Raw genomic sequence first — 19755 nt, 5'->3', positions numbered from 1 at the left:
ATAGTTTCTTCTTGTTTCTTCACACCATGCAAAGCTTCAAATAACACTTGCGATTGATTTGTAGTTAAGATAAACCTGAGCTGTTTGTGAAATCGGCCCCTTAATTCACACTCGGACTCGGTGGCCCAAGTATCCATACTGGAGTACAATTCGGGCTCGGCAGTACTTGATACTCAACTTGACTACAACACTGTTCTCTAGATGGAGGTAAATTTTATATGGGAAAAGTGGGGGGGGGGGGTAGGGATTGATCTTACCTGTCTCTAAGGATGGTCCACAGTTCCCCTCCTAGACAAACCTCCATCAACATGTACACATACTTGCTGTCTGTAAATGTCTTATACAACCTGTAGAAAGAAATGTAGTTTTAACTTTGAATAATAATAATAATAATAATAATAATATCGAAGTCTTATATAGCGAACATATCTACCAAACAAGGTACTCAGGGCGCTGAGTATAAACAAACTTTCAGAATGATAGGTAATTGCAGTGATGAATATTTTGAGACCCAATTATATAATTTTTTTGAATTACGATAGTCTGGAATAGTCTATGTTAAAAAACATAATCAAAAAGTCTCTTCTTTTTTTCAAAATTGTGGGTGGGTGGGTCAAAAGAAACAAGTGAAATTCGAATTTAAGTTTTTGTTTAAACATGTTATATTTAACAACAATTGTTTTAAAATACCCAGCTGTGCAAGACAAGGGTTGTTTCTTGTTGGTTAAAGCCAGGAAAAACAATTGAGACCTTTGATCATAAATATCTGCTTCATTTGAGGCATAGCTTTGTTCTGCAGTGTAATGTTTTTGTAAATAACCTGTACTGTAACTGCCACCTTTCAATGAATGTTTACTGAATGCGCCATATTTTTTTACCGCATGAGGGCGCGCTCAAGAGTATTTTTATCACTTCCGGGGGTATACACGATTTGTCCTGCACAGTTTCAACAGGCGTTCTTTTGTTGTGCTGTAGTTCTTAGTTGCTTTAGAGGTGGGTTTTAACGGCTCCTTTGAAAGTCTCACTGTCTGTGATGGATATGATGTCTGTGGTGGTAGTGTGTTCAAATCTTTAATAACTGTTTAAGGTATGTATGAATATACCCCCGGATGTGATTGAGAGCGCCCCCTACGCTGTCAAAAATATGGCCCATTGAAATGAATCAACTTTGTCTACAAAATCTTACTTTGCAATGAAGGGGTTATTGGAATGCATCATGATCTTCTTCTCGGAGTAGATGTGCTCCTGTTGTCTTGTCTCCACGATGTGATATTTCTTGAGACATTTAAGGGCGTAGGTTTGCTTGTCACCTGCAACTTGCACCTAAAATAAAACAGATGATCACAGAGATGAAAACAGTTGTATTGGTTAAAGGCAGTGGACACTATTGGTAATTACTCAAAATAATTATTAGCATAAAACCTTTCTTGGTGACGAGTAATGGGGAGAGGTTGATGGTATAAAACATTGTGAGAAAGGGCTCCCTCTGAAGTGCCATAGTTCAAGAAAGAAGGAAGTTGCCACGAACTTGATTTCAAGACCTCAGATTTAGAACTTGAGGTCTCCAAATCAACCATCTAAACGCACACAACTTCGTGTGACAAGGGTGTTTTTTTCTTTCATTATTATCTCGCAAGTTCGATGACCGATTGAGCTCAAATTTTCACAGGTTTGTTATTTTATGCTTATGTTGAGATACACCAACTGTGAAGGCTAGTCTTTGACAATTACCAATAGTGTCCACTGCCTTTAAGTTTAAGTCAGATTTTTTGCAAATACTAGTTGCAATTTTAATGAAGCATTCGCTTGGTGTGATTTGGGGTCTCATTTTTATTTTGTTGTTCCGTGATGACCATGGTTCAAAACCTATTTTGGTAATTAATTAATGGAGCATTTGCTTGGGGTGATCTGTTTGTATTTTTCATTTTGTTCCGTGATGGTTCGAACCCCATTATGACACTTACTGGCCTTCAATTTGGCTCTTCAAGGGGCACAGTAACTTCCCTCTGGAAGGGGCAACTCTACTTTTGGCCAGAGATATGGGAGATGAAGGCTTTCGGGCTAGAGATTTTCGGTAAATTTCTTTAATTCCGGGCATATTGTCCCTGGTGGCTTTGGTTTTGTTTGTATTTTATATGTGTTTAAATGACGAATAAATAATAATAATAATAATTAAATGTTTGTTTGTAATGGAACTTTGTAGAGGGCACCAAAGGCAATTGCTGTGGGAATATTTCGAGGCCGGACATTATTTAATTAAACATCTGCTTGGGGTGATCTGGAGTGTAATTTTATTTTTTTCTTTCCGTGATGACCAAGATTCTAAACCCCATTCTGGGGACCGGATCATAGTTAATGATAACTTACCATCTCAACTCTTCCGAATCCACCGATACCCAAGGTAGCGATGATGTCCAGGTCATCCAGCTCAATATCTTTATATTCATCTTGAAGACGGCGCTGTCGTGTTGATTCAGGCTCTGATGTATTGCTCGTTCTGTTGACAGATCATTAATATTTTACATTACATTGCTAGATGGCATACGTGTAAAAACTACAAGGTGAATTTTTAATGAGCTTCTTTTTTTTAATTACCTTTTACCGCTTTGGGTTGCAGAACTCTAAGCTAGCAAAAGCCCCCGACTTATTATAATCCGGTCATTATTCTATGTGGTCATAAAATGTAACGTCGTTATTTAATGGAAAATGATCTCTATTATTAGATTTTAAAATGATGTGGATGGGAAGAACTGTCTACCTGATACAGCGCAAGGATATGTAGTAGTTAACTACTAACCGCAGATCACATACTGTCTACTAATTTTGCAACTATAGCAAGAGGACATTGACATTAAGGCTTAAGCTTGAATAAAAGCAACACAGCAAAGTTGGCTTTCGATATAGAAAACTCAGGGAGGTAGGAAAACCTAGCAAAATTTAAAACAGGGTCAGTAGACTTGAGGTTCAAGGGGAAGGTGTAACTAAATCTGTCAATGGTTAGATTCCAATTAACTAAAAGACAATGTGTATTGTTATAATCACAGGTGTACAAGTAGATTGTAAAAGGATTAATTGAACATGGTCAAATTTGGGGGAGGGGGTTCTTTGTGGACAATATTTTCATGAAGCTGCTAAAGACTTGAAGTTTAGGAGAAAGGTGTGACTAAATCTGCCAATGGTTAGATTCCAATTAATTAAAAGATAATTGTTAAACACAGGTGTACAGTGGATTGTAAAATGATTAATTGGACATGGTCACAATTGTGGGGGAGTGGGTTCTTTATGGACAATTTTTTAATAAAACTACTAAAGACTACAATTTCATGAGCACACTTAGCAGACTGACTGATTCTGTGTTCGCTGCTGAGCAAACGTAATTATGAAGAAGAGTTTTCTATCTAAGCAGAAAAGGAAAGCTAAAAGTAGTAAGCAGGGGTTTGCCTGTGACTTGTTCACTAACTATTGCCAGCAAGACCAGTTAGATTTTCACTTCACTGGTTGGTCAGCTTTTGCACTTAGTAATATAATTCTAATTCATACTAAATATACAGATGCTTTTTAACACTACAACTAGCCAGCCGGACAACTAATTATGACTGGTACAGTTTCTCAGGTGCTTTATTTCACAACATAAAAAATCAATTAAAGACACTGGACACTATTGGTAATTGTCAAAGACCAGTCTTCTCACTTGTTGTATCTTAACATATGCATAAAATAACAAACCTGTGAAAATTTGAGCTCAATTGGTCGGAGAAGTTGCGAGATAATAATAAAAGAAGAAAAAACCTTGTCACACGAAGTTGTGTGCTTTCAGGTGCTTGATTTCGATACCTCAAAATCTAATTCTGAGGTCTCGAAAATCAAATTCTTGGAAAACTACTTCTTTCTCGAAAACTACGTTACTTCAGAGGGAGCCGTTTCTCACAATGTTTTAAACTATCAACCTCTCCCCATTACTTGTTACCAAGTAAGGTTTTATGCTAATACATATTTTGGGTAATTACCAATAGTGTCTACTGTCTTTAATATTCTTTAACCAGTGTTGTGTTACATCTTCAACAATGTGAGATTCAAAGGTTAAAAAGTGTTGAAAATTTGTTAAACATTGAGTTTGGCCAAGTGGCAGTAGAGATACAAAATTAGAGAAAGAAATTATTGGGGAAAAAACCAAGAAACGGATTTAGTTGCCTATTTAACTGTGTCTCCTGGATTCTGTTTTATTTGTCAACAAAGACTGGCCACAACAAGCAGTTGATATTAAAGGAACACGTTGCCTTGGATCGGACGAGGTGGTCAAAACAAAAGCGTTTTTAACCGTTTTTTATATAATGCATATGGTTGAAAAGATGTTTTAAAAGTAGCATACAATGATCCACACAAGTTTGCCTCGAAATTGCGTGGTTTTCCTTCTACTGTGCGAACTATCACCGTCGGCCATTTATGGGAGTCAAAATTTTGACCCCCATAAATGGCCGACGTGTTAGTCGACGAGGTAAAAGGAAAACCACGCAATTTCGAGGCATGTTTGTGTGGATCATTGTATTCTACTTTTACAACATCTTTCTACCCATATGCATTTTATAAAAAACGGTTACAAACGTTTTTCAAAGACCAACTCGACCGATCCAAGGCAACGTGTTCCTTTAAAGTCCTGCAGTTTCCAATTACTTTTGTATAATGGTTTATACGTTTAAACTTTTGCACCTAAAGGGAGTGGCACTAATGGTCTCTAACTTCCTTGTGGTTCTGTTAATTTCATTTTTTATGTTTTCTTTTTCATAACACTTTTCAGTAGTGTTTTGAAATTCAGTAGAGCAGTAATTTTCTATTGTAACCTTTTGGAAAAAACTTTTTGTTATGTCAGATTTAGTTATGTGCAGCAAAACCTGATCAGTTTTGGCAAGTGTATTTTTCTACAGCTCAAAGGTTGATTTTGTAACAAACCAAAACGGATACGGTTGGCCATGTATTGCCTATGCATGGTCACGTATGGTCTAATAACATTCCATTAGTGACACTAGGTAACTGTAGTTACTCTAGCTGTACCCAATCATGGGTGTAGAACACACCTGTATGTATGCATGGGTAGTGTGAATAGTTCATGTCTGTGTTTCTTTATGGTTGAATGCTGGTGAATATCTGGGCCCAATTTCATAGAGCTGCTAAGCACAAAAATTTGCTCAGCATTAAATTATTTCTGCCTCGATAAAAACAGGATTACCAACCAAATTTCTATTTGTTACATATTGCTTGTTATTAGTATTCAGCTGTTGTTAGCTTATCCTGAAAATCATGTGGAAATTTGGTTGGTTTTTATCAAGGCAAAAATTTCATGCTAAGCAAATTTTTGTGCTTAGCAGCTCTATGAAATTGGGCCCTGGTCTTAAAAAAAAAATGATAGTAACGAATTTGCGTAGCCTTGCGCTTTAAAAAAAAAAGATTTTTTTTCAGGATTAGTAGGAGCTGACGATGTAGTCACAGACACTTTTCTTGGTGTGTGATCAACCATGGAGGTAGCTACATCTACATTGTACTTTCATGGATCAACCATAGACATGAAATGAAAAACCTGTGAAAATTCAGGCTTCATCGGTTGTGTGCATCAGGAGAAAATAGTGATACACGTACAACATTTTCAGCTTTTGATGTAACAAACAAAATCTGCAGTGTTTTTTTTTTTTTTAATAGTTTTTTTAAAGGATTTTCAGATACAGTTTTCTTGAATATGAATTCACTTTAGAAGGGGAAGTTTCATCGGAAAAAAGTCTTTGTATGATTTTTATTATCAGTAAGTTTTTAGACTAAAATTAAACAACGATCACTTTATCCTCGCCATACAATCCTGTAAAAAAAACTTTAACAGAGCGAAGAATGGTGCATATATTTTTGAAGTCATTGATGCTGACGTAAGAAAGAAATTTGGTTAACTTCCAAAAAAATAGAAGGTTAAAATTGTTCCTGTTAAAAAAAACGTTTGACAGAGCACGGAAAACAGAATGGTGCATATTATTTTTGAAGTCATTGATGATGACATGAGTAAGAAATCTGGTTAACTTCCAAAGAAATAATGTGGTTATAATTTTCGACAAATAAACAAACATACATAAGAAAACATGAGAAAGAGTTGTGGTTAGGTTCAAAAGAAATATGGTTAAAATTTCCGACAAAAATACATCAATCAGACAGCGACGACATAAAAATGTGGATAGTATCCTACAAAAACCATTGACACTATTAGCTCACGTTTTAGAAAACTAATTTTGTATGTAATCCTATGCTGCTAGGGAAACAGTGCATAATTTCCGTGTCAATATTGTCTGTGCCCGTCATTTGTGCCAAACCAATTTGGTTAATCATTAGACAATTAGATGTACCTATAGTAACCATCATCTCAATAATTACTTAACGCAGAATCTGTGAAATACACTTCCGACCATAATATGACCATAATGAGTTAAGTAAAGAGTACAGTGAACCTTTTTAAAATTTAAATTGTTGACATTTTGAAATCAGGTCAATTTCTTGAAACTGTTGGAAATTATTTTGGAAAGGAAGTCAATTTTGTTAATGATTCTTTGTTGAATCGGGCAAATCTTTTGGTGTATCAGATTGTGCCATAAGGTTTATCGACAATAACAAAATATCGAGAGAAGGCACTGCTGAACCCACACAATAGGCGATGCGTGCGCGAGTCGTGCATGACAACATACATCGCATAGCAAACTGCCCCATCTGCCTTCCCACAACGCATTGCAGTTTTAAATCGCAATAAACCTTATGTAAGGGTGAATGTGTTTGACATATTTTCTTGTTTACAAATATTTTGAACATCTGTGTAAAATGATTGTGTATTATTTTTTTTTGAGATTGGTTATATTGGTGAGGCCAATTTTTCTTTTCTTAAAAGCTTGTGAGCAAGATAAGTTTCAAAGAAATAATGGGTATTACTTTGTCACTTCAGTTTCAATTATATATACATTACTTTCATCCATGGCAATGAAAACAACAAAATTGTGAATTTTTGAAGATTTCAAATGTGTCATGGCTGAGTGGTTTAGAGCATCAGACTCAAGTTCTGGTTGCTGAGTCATCAAAGTGTGTGGGTTAGAATCCAGGTCAACACCAACCTCAACCCCATTTTTGTTACCCTCCCTCCTCTTTGTTCATCCCCCTGATTTCTCTGTGTGCTTTCATCTGTATCACCTACTTACACTTGACTGCTTTTGGTACACTAGTACATGTCTAGACCTTTCTTTTGTTGATAAACAAACCGCCTAGGTTGGCACGACGGCCGAATGTTAGTAAAACACTCAATCGTATAAACAGATTTTTAAACCAAATTCCACATTTTCTGCAAACTTTCAATCAAATTAAATACCTCCCATTAGTTCGTTTTGTTTTCATTAAAATCATTACAATGTTTGAATATTTATGTAACATTGTTACAAAAGTAGAAATCTGTTTTTGATTTGCATTAATGGTTTTCCATAGTTTTCCGACCTGGGTTGGCAAAAATTCAGGTTGTGACGTTGCACAAGAAAGGTCTATTATACCTGTTGATATAGTTGTGTTGCCGCCATTACAGGAACACTTTGCCTTGGATCGGTCGAGTTGGTCTTTGAAAAGCGTTTGAAACCGTTTGTTATAAAATGCATATGGGTAGAACAAAAGTTGCAAAAGTAGAATACAATGATTCAAACAAACATGCCTCAAAATTGCACGGTTTTTCTTTTACTTCGTCGACTAACACCGTCGGCCATTTATGGGAGTCAAATTTTGGACTCTCATAAATGGCCGGCGGTGTTAGTTCTTTCTAACCATATGCATTTTATAACAAATGCTTTTTATAGACCAACTCGTCCGATCCAAGGCAACGTGTTCCTTTAAGTTTTCCAGAAAGACTCTGCTAGACTCGAAACATCAGACCACAAACTATTTTTTAGTTTTTAAGTTTGTTAATTCAGTGTTGGTGTCTTTTTGTTGATAGGCTAAAAGTAGTTAGAAGTTAAGATTGCAACATATCGAAACAAAGAAAGATTTTTTGTTGATTAGTAAATAACATCAGCACAGCAAACTCATCACAACAAAGGGAGAAAAACTAAACCACTATCAAAGCAGTAAAAGAAACGCTGATGAGGTAGTCGGGTTGCCATAGCAACCATTTGATCCTCTGACTCACTTTGTGATGTTGCTGTTATTATCAGTGGAACCGTCCGATGATGACTGGCATCTGTATAGAGTTATCATTCGTCTTTTCATTCCATTTTGTTTTTATATTTGTCAACAAAAATAAACAAAAAACAAACTAACAAGCACCCCACCAGGCTCTTTGCAAAACCCCTTCATAAGCAAGTTGCATGTAAGGTCCCACATATACCAAAGCATCAATTTGAAGAAAAAAAATCTTTATATTTAAAACTGTCTGAGTTTGACATTCTGTCCTTTAAGCGTTTCCCAGCATCAACAGAATTTGTTATAACTTAAAGCCATTGGACCCTTTCGGAACAGAAAATAAAATAAAAGTTCAACGATTTACAAATAACTTACAGGGTTTACAGAAGGTAGTGGTGAAAGACTTCTCTTGGAATATTATTCCATGAAATGCTTTACTTTTTGAGAAAACATTAAAACATTTATCAATTCTCGATATCAAGAATTACAGATTTATTTTAAACACATGTCATGACACGGCTAAACATGCGCAAACAAGGGTGGATTTCCCAGTTATTTTCCTATGACTGATTGAGCCTTAATTATCACAGGTTTGTTATTTTTTTATAGAAGTTGTGATACACGAAGTGTGGGCCTTGGACAATACTGTTTACCGGAAGGGTCCAATGGCTTTAACACGCCCATTTTGTTTTGCTAAAAAGCACAGCCACTGTTATCATAAACATGCACGCTTATTAGTTTCTGGTTGGCCTACTTTTTCCCCAACTCGTTTACACAACAGACTTAATGTAACATGTTCATGGTGTCAGCAACTTTTGACGACATGTAGAAACGATTTTATTGTTTGGATTTCTTTACCTTGCAGCACCTCGTTCTTGATCCCCGTAATCCTTGTTCTGTAATTCATCCAGGTTTCCAATCAATTCATTAAAAACTCTGCATTGGGTAGAAGGGTGTACACAATATTGGTTAGTGTATTATTTGGTTTGCGGTAACACCATGTGTGTATCTACTTGCCAGGTAGAGTTTGTTCTTAGAGAACTGTCTTGCTTTATTCTACTACCGTGGAGTAGATGTAATGGTTAGGTTGAACAGTTATTTGTGTACACATCTGCGCATAACTAACTTGATATTAGGATGGTCAGCAGGCCTGATACTTCACAGAGGCAACGAAGGCGATTGCCTCCGTGTCCCCTATGGTCATTGCCTTGGTGCCCTTAAAATGCTCCGGTACAAGTTTGCAATTTCATCATAAGGTGCCCTTTACCAAGAATAAAATGCCTTGGTGCCCTTCTCTTTTAAGGCACTGGACATGTGTGGTAATTGTCAAAGACCGGTAAAAACACCACTTGGTGTATCCCCAAAATTTATTGAGAAAGAGGCAAATATTTGAACCTGAGCATGAGAAAGATTTCAGGCCTAAAAACATTTTATTATGCCTCTTAAAGCACACAAATTTGTTCAACAAAGGTTTTTTTCCTCAATATTTTCTTGCAACTTCGATGACCAATTGAGCCCTAATTTTCACAGGTTTGTTATTTTATGCATATGTTGGGATACACCAGGTGAGAAGACTGGTCTTTGACAATTACCAATAGTGTCCACTGTCTTTAAATGCAGACGAGAGATTCATATTCCATATTTACACTCAACCTACAGGGAGAAAATCCAGTGAAATTATCACCATCTAGATTGCAATTCTATTGAATTTAATCTCAACTCTGTTATTTTGTTATGCTCAAACCCCATCTTTATTAGTTGTCCGAACCTGGCAAATATTTACTTTCTTACTAAACAAGTAACGCCGTTGCTATGGTAATGACACCTTGAATATATGGTTTCTTACATTCTATCGATGACAAGCACCTCACTTCCGTTGTTTCCCGCGATGACATTTGCAGTTCTTACGTCTTCACTGTCAAATTCAACAAGAAGATAAGAAAATCTTGGTTATTTATTTAGTTATTAACTTAATTTTAGCACATCCAAAACAACAACATAAAGTAAGCACATTTTTGTTTGTTTTTTCCCAGCATTCTGTGAAAAAAATACCACTTGAAAATCATTCGGGTAGGATTCAAACCCATGACCTTTGAATTGTAGACACCTGACCCCAAGCAAAGCCAATTGACAAGAGGCAGTTCGAATGCTATGTGTTTTAGCAGCTTGTACTGCAATAGTTTTAAGCATATCTTTTTTTTGCAACAGGTCCAAGAATATTAATTGTTTTTACCCTTACACAGATGTGTAATAAGCACTGTTTATACTCAGTACTTTCCCCGAGTTCTGTGGAAAAACAAAATCCACAGGCAAATCACTCTGGTGGGATTCGAACCCACAATCTTTGAATTGCTAAGACTAGATGCCTTAGACTACGAAGATAACCTGATGGCTAGAGGCAGTTTGAATGCTATGTGTTTGCAGCGGGTTCAACAACAATTTTTAATGGATATTATTTTTTTATCAGGGGATTAAGAATATAAATTGTTTTAACCCTTACACCGATGTGTACATGTATTAAAGCCATTGGACCCTTTCGGTAAACAGTATTGTCCAAGGCCCACACTTCGTGTATCACAACAGTTATATAAAAAATAACAAACCTGTGAAAATTTAGGCTCAATCGGTCATCGGAGTCGGGAGAAAATAACGGGAAAACCCACTCCTGTTTTTGCGCGTTTCGCCGTGTCATGGCATGTGTTTAAAATAAATCTGTAATTCTCGCTATCAAGAATTGATATTGTTTTACTGTTTTCTCAAAAAGTAAAGCATTTCATGGAACAATATTTCAAGAGAAGTCTTTCACCACTACCTTCTGTAAACCCTGTAAGTTATTTGTAAATCTGTGAACTTTTATTTTTTTTTCTGTACCGAAAGGGTCCAATTGCTTTAAGCAAATGACATCGACTAAGCAAACAAAATCAATTAAGCAAATGAATTCTTTCCATCATTGCCTGCAAGATGTACACGATAGCGGGAAAGACATTGACCAGCATCAAACATTGTCCAATAATATATTTATGTTTGGTAAACAATTTCTCCTATTTGTTCTTATTTCCTTCCATGGTAAGATAGAAGCGACTGTATTGTGGCACTGGCATTCTTTCATAGTCAGTTATACATCCTTGTGCGGTTTTTGTGTGTGTGTGTGTATGTAATTTTGACTTCACTGAGGGAAAACAACTAACTGCCTCGATGGTTGTCATGGCAATCAAGGAGAACGGAACATGATTGCTGATGAGTTAATTCTAAATATACATCATCAGCCTTAAGGTTTCAATCAGCGATTGGTCAAAGAAATTTGCGGATTAAAAAAAAAAAAAATGATTTTGTAAAATCACCTGAGCAGAGCTTTTTCACCGAAGTAATCTCCTTTTGATAGTTGTCTGACCTCCTGAGGCTCATCCTGGCCCGTAACAAATTGCGTCACTCGTACCTGAACAAAAAAAGCAAGGCATCATACGGCAATGAATTTTCAGGTAATTGTGATTCTTAAGGCATTACAGAATTGGTTTTGCTAACAAAACAGCTGCTGGCAGTGTAAGCACCATATACATAAACTGACAAACCTGTAGAAGTTTGAGATAGATCGGCCATCTGGGTCACAAGGAAATAGTGAAAAACCGATAACACATTTTGCATGACATTGATACAAACAAACAAAATGAATAAAACGCTCACTGTATGAGCGATAAACTCCAAACGCAAAGTTAAATTATTTATTTCTCATCAAATATGATTTTTTAGGCAGAATTTTAAGGGATATTTTCTACTATCATCATCATTAGACCGTGTAAGTTTGATGTAAATCTTCACAAATTTGTTTTCTTACTAATTATGTAACGTTCCTTTAAAGGCACTGGACACTATTGGTAATTACTCAAAATAATTGTTATGTTAAAAACATAAAAAACCATAAAATCTATTATTTTGAGAAGGCCAATAGTGTCCAGTGCCTTTAAGTAAAATTTCAATTAGATAAAAAAAACAAAGCTTGTAAATTTTCTGCTACTCTGTCTTAATGAACACATTTTTGAACAAATTGCCAATTATGAGTTCTTTTTTGTTTTGTAATCTTAGATTGAGTGGGACAGATGGTGGACTTAAATTGAAGCTCACTAAGAAGGTATGGTTTTGAGCAAAACTAATTAGTGATGCTAATTAGTGAATAGAACCTCCCTCATGAAGGAAAATGGGACTTCAGTTTCAGGAAGATTTTGTAAATTAAAATTACGAGTGTGTCGTGCGATGGACAAAAAAGTTGAAGATACTGGACACTATCGGTAATTGTGGAAGACCAGTATTCTCACTTGGTGTATCTCAACATGCATAAAATAACAGAAACCTGCAAAAATTGGGGATCAAATGGTCCTAGAAATTGAAAGAGAATTATGAAAGATAAAAAATAAACACTTGTTGCACAACTTTGTGTACTTTCAGATGCATAATAAAAGGCTTTGCAGGCATTAGGTCTTATCTATTTGGGTGAGAAATTACCGCTTTCTTAAAGCCATTGGACCCTTTCGGTAAACAGTATTGTCCAGGGCCCACACTTCGTGTATCACAACTTCTATATCAAATAACAAACCTGTGAAAATTTAGGCTCAATCGGTCATCAGAGTCGGGAGAAAATAACGGGAAAACCCACCCTTGTATCCGCGCGTTTCGCCGTGTCATGACATGTGTTTAAAATAAATCCGTAATTCTCGCTAACGAGAATTTATATTGTTTTACTATTTTCTCAAAAAGTAAAGCATTTCATGGAATAATATTTCAATAGAAGTATTTCACTACTACCTTCTGTAAACCCTGTAAGTTATTTGTAAATCTGTGAACTTTTTTTTTTTTTTCTGTACCGAAAGGGTCCAATGGCTTTAAAAGCTATCCTCAGAGGGAGCCATCTCTCACTATGTTTTATACCATACATTCTAACAATATTTTTTAAAGAAATATCTCATATTATTGCAATGACTTGCATGCAACTGAGAAGTATAACCAAGTTTATGTGTACCATCCAACATTCATGTAAGTCAAGGCTTTTACCCTTAAGAATTTCCATGGCAACAAAATGCTTTATATTGGTTTATCTGGAATTCACGGTGGTATAAATTCAATAATGGAGATTTTTTAGGTCGAGTCATTCCTTCGGCTTATACACAATTTTTAATAAAGATAAAATAGATCTGGCACATTTTTGAGATTCTGCCAGTTGAAACGGGACTATCGTGTGAGAAAAAAAAATGGGACTATCGAGTGAGAGAAAAAAACGGGACTATCGAGTGAGAAAAAAGTGGGACTATTGTATGAGAAAAGTAATTTTTTTTAATTCTTTTAACATTTGGTTAAAGGAACACGTTGCCTTGGATCGGTCGAGTTGGTCTTTGAAAAGCGTTCTGTAACCATTTGTTATAAAATCGGTATGGTTAGAAAGATGTTGTAAAAGTAGAATACCATGATCTACACAAATATGCCTCGAAATTGCGTGGTTTTCTGTTTACCTCGTCGACTAACACGGTCGGCCATTTATGGGGGTCAAAATTTTGACTCCCATAAATGGCCGACCGTGTTAGTTCGCGACGTAAAAGCAAAACCATGCAATTTTTAGTGATACTTGTGTGGATCATTATATTCTACTTTTAACACATCTTTCTAACCATTAGCATTTTATAACAAACGGTTTCAAACGCTTTTTATAGACCAACTCGTCCGATCCAAGGCAACCTGTTCCTTTAATGTCATCTTATGTTAATGTGTCCGTTTGAGTACAATAAATGGAGATTTACATCTCTGCATCGAAAAAAGGATGAAAAAAAGACCTACCGATCCTTTGGTTATGATGAAGAAGGTATCGCCACGAGTGCCTTCTCTAACGATGTACTCTCCAGCCATGAAGAATTCAACCTCTAAGCTCTCGGCTAGCTTGAAGTGGTTCGATGCTGACAGCCCCTTCATTATTTGAACACTGTAACCAAAGAAATATCAAATAATAAACCACAAGGGAAACTGAGGGCTAGATGGCTCAGAAATTTTGGACTCAATTTGTCATCGAAGTTGCAAGAGAACAATGAAAGAAAAAACACTCTTGTTGGGCCATTTTTTTCTTCAGATGCCTAATAAAAGGCTTCAGGCCTGAAGTACTTTAACATTTGAGTGCGATCATACCTCTTTCTCAAAAACTGCGTTTTATCAGAGGGAGTCATTTCTGCCAATGTTTTTTATACTATCAACAGCTCTCCTGCTCGTTACCAAGTAAGTTTTTATTCTAACATTTGTTTTGATAAATTACCAAAAGTGTCCAGGGGTGGATTTCACAAAGGTAGTCCTAACTTTAGGACTAGTCTTAGGCAATGCTAAGAGATAGGACCAGTCCTAAGTTAGGATGAGTTACTGGTTCTAACTTTAAGACCAGTCCTATCTCTTAGCATTGCCTAGGACTAGTCCTAAGTTAGGACTACCTTTGTGAAATCGACCCCTGTGCCTTTAACATCAATCAATTTAACCCCATGTGAAGTTTAGAAATGGTTTGTTTCCCAAGTAGGGTTTACATATTGTAAGAAGGTAAAATTTCTTATTACCTTTTGAGGAACTTGAGATGTTCCTCGTGTCGTTGCATTGATGTTTTCATCATGATGACTTGGAACACAGTACGATCAATCGCCCAGATCTTGGTGTCATTTACAGCTGTGAAAAAAAATATCCGAACAAAATGTTATCATTTTATTCATTTATCAATATAAACCACAAGGGAGACCACCAATATAGGGCTAGATAGCTCAGTTGGTAAAACGGCGGCACATTAATCCGGAGGTCGTAGAAAGTTGCATGTCTGAAAGACATATATTATTGAATTTATTCTACTTTCTCCAAGACCAGTCATTCAAGGGTGCATAGCAGTAAAAATGGTAGATTTGTACAGTAAGAGCAAATCAGTTGATCTAATCTAATCAAATCCTTTAATTTATTTTAGACATCAATGTTCTAAATGCACAGACATTTGTAGATCTTGAGGGAGTCAAACACAATTAAATTTTATTATGTGCAGTGAGAGATTAAATGAAACTGTGTTGCTAATTTGAACTGACCTGTGACTGTAGCCGTTCTTGTGCAGTTGTAGAGGATCGCTAACTCTCCAAATACTTTGCCTGGTCCCATCTTGCCGAGTACCTTTCCAGCCTTGCTGACCTCAAGACCACCCTCTGTGAATATTCATTTTTGGGAGAGAACAAAAAGTGACCAAATAAAAGAGTCGGGTATGGGTACAATTGCTTAGGCTCTTCTGGATCTGCAGATCAAGCACCACATCCACAAGGCCATACAACCCTGCCAAAGACTTCTTTCCCAGTGATCCATCTGCCCTTGATACCCACCACATGCATGCCCCTCCCTGTATCCCACCTGCCCTCCCTGTATTCCACCTGCCCCTCCACCTGCCCCTCCCTGTATCCCACCTGCCCCTCCCTGTATCTCACCTGCCCCTCCCTGTATCCCACCTGCCCCTCCCTGTATCTCACCTGCCCCTCCCTGTATCCCACCTGCCCCTCCCTGTATCTCACCTGCCCCTCCCTGTATCCCGCCTGCCCCACCCTGTATCCCACCTGCCCCTCCCTGTATCCCACCTGCCCCACCCTATTTGTCCCACCGTAACCAACTGCCCCTCCCATCCACCTGCCCCTATCAATCTGCCCCTCCCTATATATCTGCCCCTCCCTATATATCTGCCCAACCCCATCAACTAATTGACCTTACCTGCTGCTACATAGAAATGTGCCCCAGCGTCGCCCTCCCTGATGACAAGCTGACCTCCTTGAAATTGCATGGGGTACATGCAGTCGACGATCTCCTTGACTTGGGCGGTGTCAAAGTTCTTAGTGAAGTCATTCTCAAGAACTGCATTCTTAATGAGCTGCCGAGAGCTGCAAAATAAAGAGATAGTCAACACAGGGTAATCAAAGGGATGGTATACCTTTTGGTTACTCCCAAAAAAATAAGTGCCTAGAAAAACTTACTTGGTAAAAAGCATTACAGCTGTTGATAACGAGCACAGTCACAATCATGGGTATTAAAGCATTACACTGGCTCCCTGTTGAGCAACGCATCATCTTCAAACTCCTTTGCACAACATACCGTTGTATGACAGAGACTTCATCCCCGTTGTACTTGCACAGAGGCTTCTCCTGCCGTATAAGCCCGTTCGCCAGCTAAGGTCCAGTGATGCCAACTTGCTTGCCGTTCCACCTTCCAGGTTGAAAACCTATGGGGATAGAAGTTTCTCGGTTGCAGCCCCCCGCCTGTGGAACGACTTGCCTCTCACCCTTAGATCACAACCTGACATTTCTTCATTCAAATCCAATCTCAAAACTTACCTCTTCAGTCAAGCCTACCATTAATTTTTCCCTTGGTCATATTTTAGCACAGTGAATAGTTTTCTAGATACCAGCGCTTTATAAGATTTATTATTATTATTATTATTATTATTATTTATTATTTTTGTGTCCACTTTATAAACAACAGTTTGAAAACCACCGATGTAGCTGTTTTCTCAAAGTTTAGAAAAAAAAATACAATTTACAGTTGATGTGTCTGGGTGTCAATGATGAATATAGCCCTGGTGGCCTTACTCTTTCGTATTATACTACAATCATCATATTCGCCAGAGAATAATGAGAGAAAAAAACACCCTTGTTGCATTATTTTGTGACATGTGCTTTCAGATTCATAATAAAAGGCTTCAGCTGATGTCTTTGAATATTTTTTAGTGAGAAGTTTTTTTTTCTCAAAAATTACGCAACTTCAGAGGGAGATGTTTATCACAATGTTTTATACTATTAACAGCTCTCCATTGCTCTTTACCAAGTAAGTTATGCTAACCAGTATTTTGATATAGTGTCCAGTGTCTTTAAATTGCAGTGAGAAATAAAAATGAATAACTATTTGAATGGTTCTGGGGATAATCAATAAGTGGCAAATGCATGTGTTTATGTCAACTCACCCTGTGTGTGTGTGGGTGTTAGCTCTTCAATTAAACCACAACGTTCGTCGATACGATATGGGTCATGCAACTTAATTTTTTTGGCGTGATCAAATTTACTTTTTTTCTGAACAAATGTTTGATTTTGCTACAGGAGGAATTTTAAATCTTACGACCAGAGATAATTACGTTTGATGGAGCCTTTATAAAGGGTCGTTTATTTAGATTTTTTTTTCTCGAAATTATTTTGCCTGCCCACTCCAAATTTCGATGCAAAATACTGAATTGCTTCATAATATAATCAATACACTGAGGACCGAAGTAATGGGTCAATTGAACCAGATAGTTTAGATCAAAGGCTCCAATATCGGTTGTTTTCAATATTTTCCTCTGGATTAAACAAACAACTCATCTGTATTCTTTATAATATATACAAACTGAATTTCAGTTTTCAATTATTTCTTTGGACCCACCCACCCACACTTTCGACAAGAAATAAATATATATTTAAGATTCCATTTCGAAAGTTTTGCTAAATACTATGTTGAATTGTTTCCTTGAATGTGTTTACTTTCAATTCTTGGATCTCAGTTAGTAAAACAATTTCTCGTTAAACTGCGAGATTGTTTTTACGTGTTTACACTCTATGAAGAACTGATTGTAGTCACAGTACGGCTCAAGGAGTTTCCAATATCTCCCCAGAATTTATAGTCTTATGGAGAATAAAAAAAGGGAGAAGTGAAGATTATCTTCAAAAGCAATTCGCTTTGTTGACAGACTGCATTCTTTTATAGTATTGTCTTTACACATCATTCATCACGATGACATTGGGGTTCGATTCTAGATATTTCTTAAGAGATCTTCATCTTTCAACGTCTTCCTTTTAAAGACACTGGACACCAGTCTTCTCACTTGGTGTATCGTAACATATGCATAAAATAACAAACCTGTGAAAATTTGAACCCAATTGGTGGTCGAAGTTGCGAAAGAATAATGGAAGAAAAACACCTTTGTCGCAAAGTTGTGTGCTTTCTTCAAATGCCCTGAATTCGATACCTCAGCTGAGGTCTCGAATTCAATTCAAATATTTTAGTGAGAAATTACTTCTTTCTCAAAAACCACGTTACTTCAGAGGGAGCCGTTTCTCACAATGTTTGACTTTTATAGGCCTACTATCAACAGCTCTCCATTGCTCGTTACCAAGTATGCTAACAATTATTTTGAGTGATTACCAATAGTGTCCGGTCGGTGCCTTTAATTATTCATGACGTCATTGCGTCTCGGACGCAGTCACATCATCCTTGCAGTGTCTTACATCAGTAGGTCTCACTAATGTATTAAAATCGAAGTATTTATACGAGAGGGTTGGGAAGTCGTATACGTTACGGAGCACATTTGTAATTATCCGTAACTCTTGGTGTCCTTTGGTAAATGATTGGTAGAAGGGATGTGCAAATCTTAGGCCGTGTCCGAAACGGCGACTTCGGCTACAGCTACGGCTAGATCGCGCGCGTCTGCTATTCTTCAACACTGGTAGACGCGCTGATCTAGCCGTAGCTGTAGCCGAAGTCGTCGTTTCGGACACGGCCTTAGTAGCCTAGCAAATAATATGAGCATCAAGGACACTAGTGGTAATTGTCAAAGACAAGTCTTCTCACTTGGTGTATCTCAACATATGCATAAAATAACAAACCTGTGAAAATTTGAATTTAATTGGTCGTCGAAGTTGCGAGATAATAATGAAACAAAAACACCCTTGCCACACAAGCTTGCAGATGCTTGCAGATGCTTGATTTCGAGACCTCAAAATCTACATCTGAGGTCTCGAGTTCGTGGAAAATTCCTTCTTTCTCGAAAACTACGTTACTTCAGAGGGAACCGTTTCTCACAATGTTTATGCTATCTCATTATTCATTACCAAGTAAGGTGTTATGCTCATAATTATTTTGAGTAATTACCAATAGTGTCCACTGCCTTAAAAGAAACATTACCAAAATAAATATTATAGCTAAAATTCAAAAACAAATTATTTAATCCACCATATACATAAACTGACACACCTGTAGAAGTTTTAGATCGATCGGCCATCTGGGTCACGAGAAAATAGTATGAAAAAAACGATTACACTTTTTTTGCCCGACATCGAGGCGAAAAAAAAAGAATTTGTTTATTTTTCATCAAATATATGACATTTCAGACAGAAATAGTTCAATTATTTTCTACTACCATCATCAGCATGGGCAAAGGAAACCAGCCGGGGCTACTACAACAATGTTATTTCTCCTGATTTCAGGGTTGGTCTCAACCTACGTGAGCCTCCCACAGACAGTGTCTTGAAAGTATTGATGAAGCAGTAACCAAAAGAAGAAACACATGCGTGCCATGGCCTAGCGGTTAAGACCGGTTCAAGCTCTATTTCTGGTCACAGCAGAGTGTGGGTTCGAGTCCCAGTTGTGACACCTTTTAAGCAAGATGCTACGCCATTCGGGTGGGACGTAAAACCGTTGGTTACCAGCCAAACTGCCATATCACATGTTAAATTTGAGACTGGTATACTGCTCATTTCTGTGTAACAGATATGTTCTTCATCCCCGATGCAAAGTTAACATCTG

The 19755-nt window shown here is 37.1% G+C and overlaps 2 protein-coding genes across 4 annotated transcripts in view; one reads left to right on the top strand and one right to left on the bottom strand.

Moving 5' to 3' along the window:
- The window catches only part of LOC139952884 (translation machinery-associated protein 16-like), a 28513-nt gene extending 15871 nt beyond the window's left edge, over positions 1 to 12642 (top strand). The window contains exon 6 of the mRNA XM_071952164.1: positions 12256 to 12642. The gene's annotated coding sequence lies outside the window, so the exon portion shown is untranslated. The remainder of the gene's footprint in view (positions 1 to 12255) is intronic.
- Positions 1 to 19755, bottom strand: part of LOC139952883 (cGMP-dependent protein kinase 1-like) — a 67627-nt gene that overhangs the window by 9039 nt on the left and 38833 nt on the right. For 2 of the 3 annotated variants that reach the window (XM_071952160.1, XM_071952161.1), the window contains exons 4-14: positions 15922 to 16088; positions 15258 to 15371; positions 14751 to 14856; positions 13996 to 14137; positions 11517 to 11611; positions 10022 to 10090; positions 9034 to 9111; positions 8183 to 8233; positions 2368 to 2497; positions 1187 to 1323; positions 258 to 347 (exon numbers count right to left, since the gene is read on the bottom strand). In XM_071952160.1, the coding sequence (XP_071808261.1) occupies positions 258 to 347; positions 1187 to 1323; positions 2368 to 2497; positions 8183 to 8233; positions 9034 to 9111; positions 10022 to 10090; positions 11517 to 11611; positions 13996 to 14137; positions 14751 to 14856; positions 15258 to 15371; positions 15922 to 16088 (1179 nt within the window). The remainder of the gene's footprint in view (positions 1 to 257; positions 348 to 1186; positions 1324 to 2367; positions 2498 to 8182; positions 8234 to 9033; positions 9112 to 10021; positions 10091 to 11516; positions 11612 to 13995; positions 14138 to 14750; positions 14857 to 15257; positions 15372 to 15921; positions 16089 to 19755) is intronic. The other variant, XM_071952163.1, reaches the window with a different exon arrangement.

The sequence above is a fragment of the Asterias amurensis genome, chromosome 21 (assembly GCF_032118995.1).
Source record: "Asterias amurensis chromosome 21, ASM3211899v1".
Lineage (NCBI taxonomy): Eukaryota > Metazoa > Echinodermata > Asteroidea > Forcipulatida > Asteriidae > Asterias > Asterias amurensis.
This window is presented reverse-complemented; position numbering and strand designations above follow the sequence as displayed.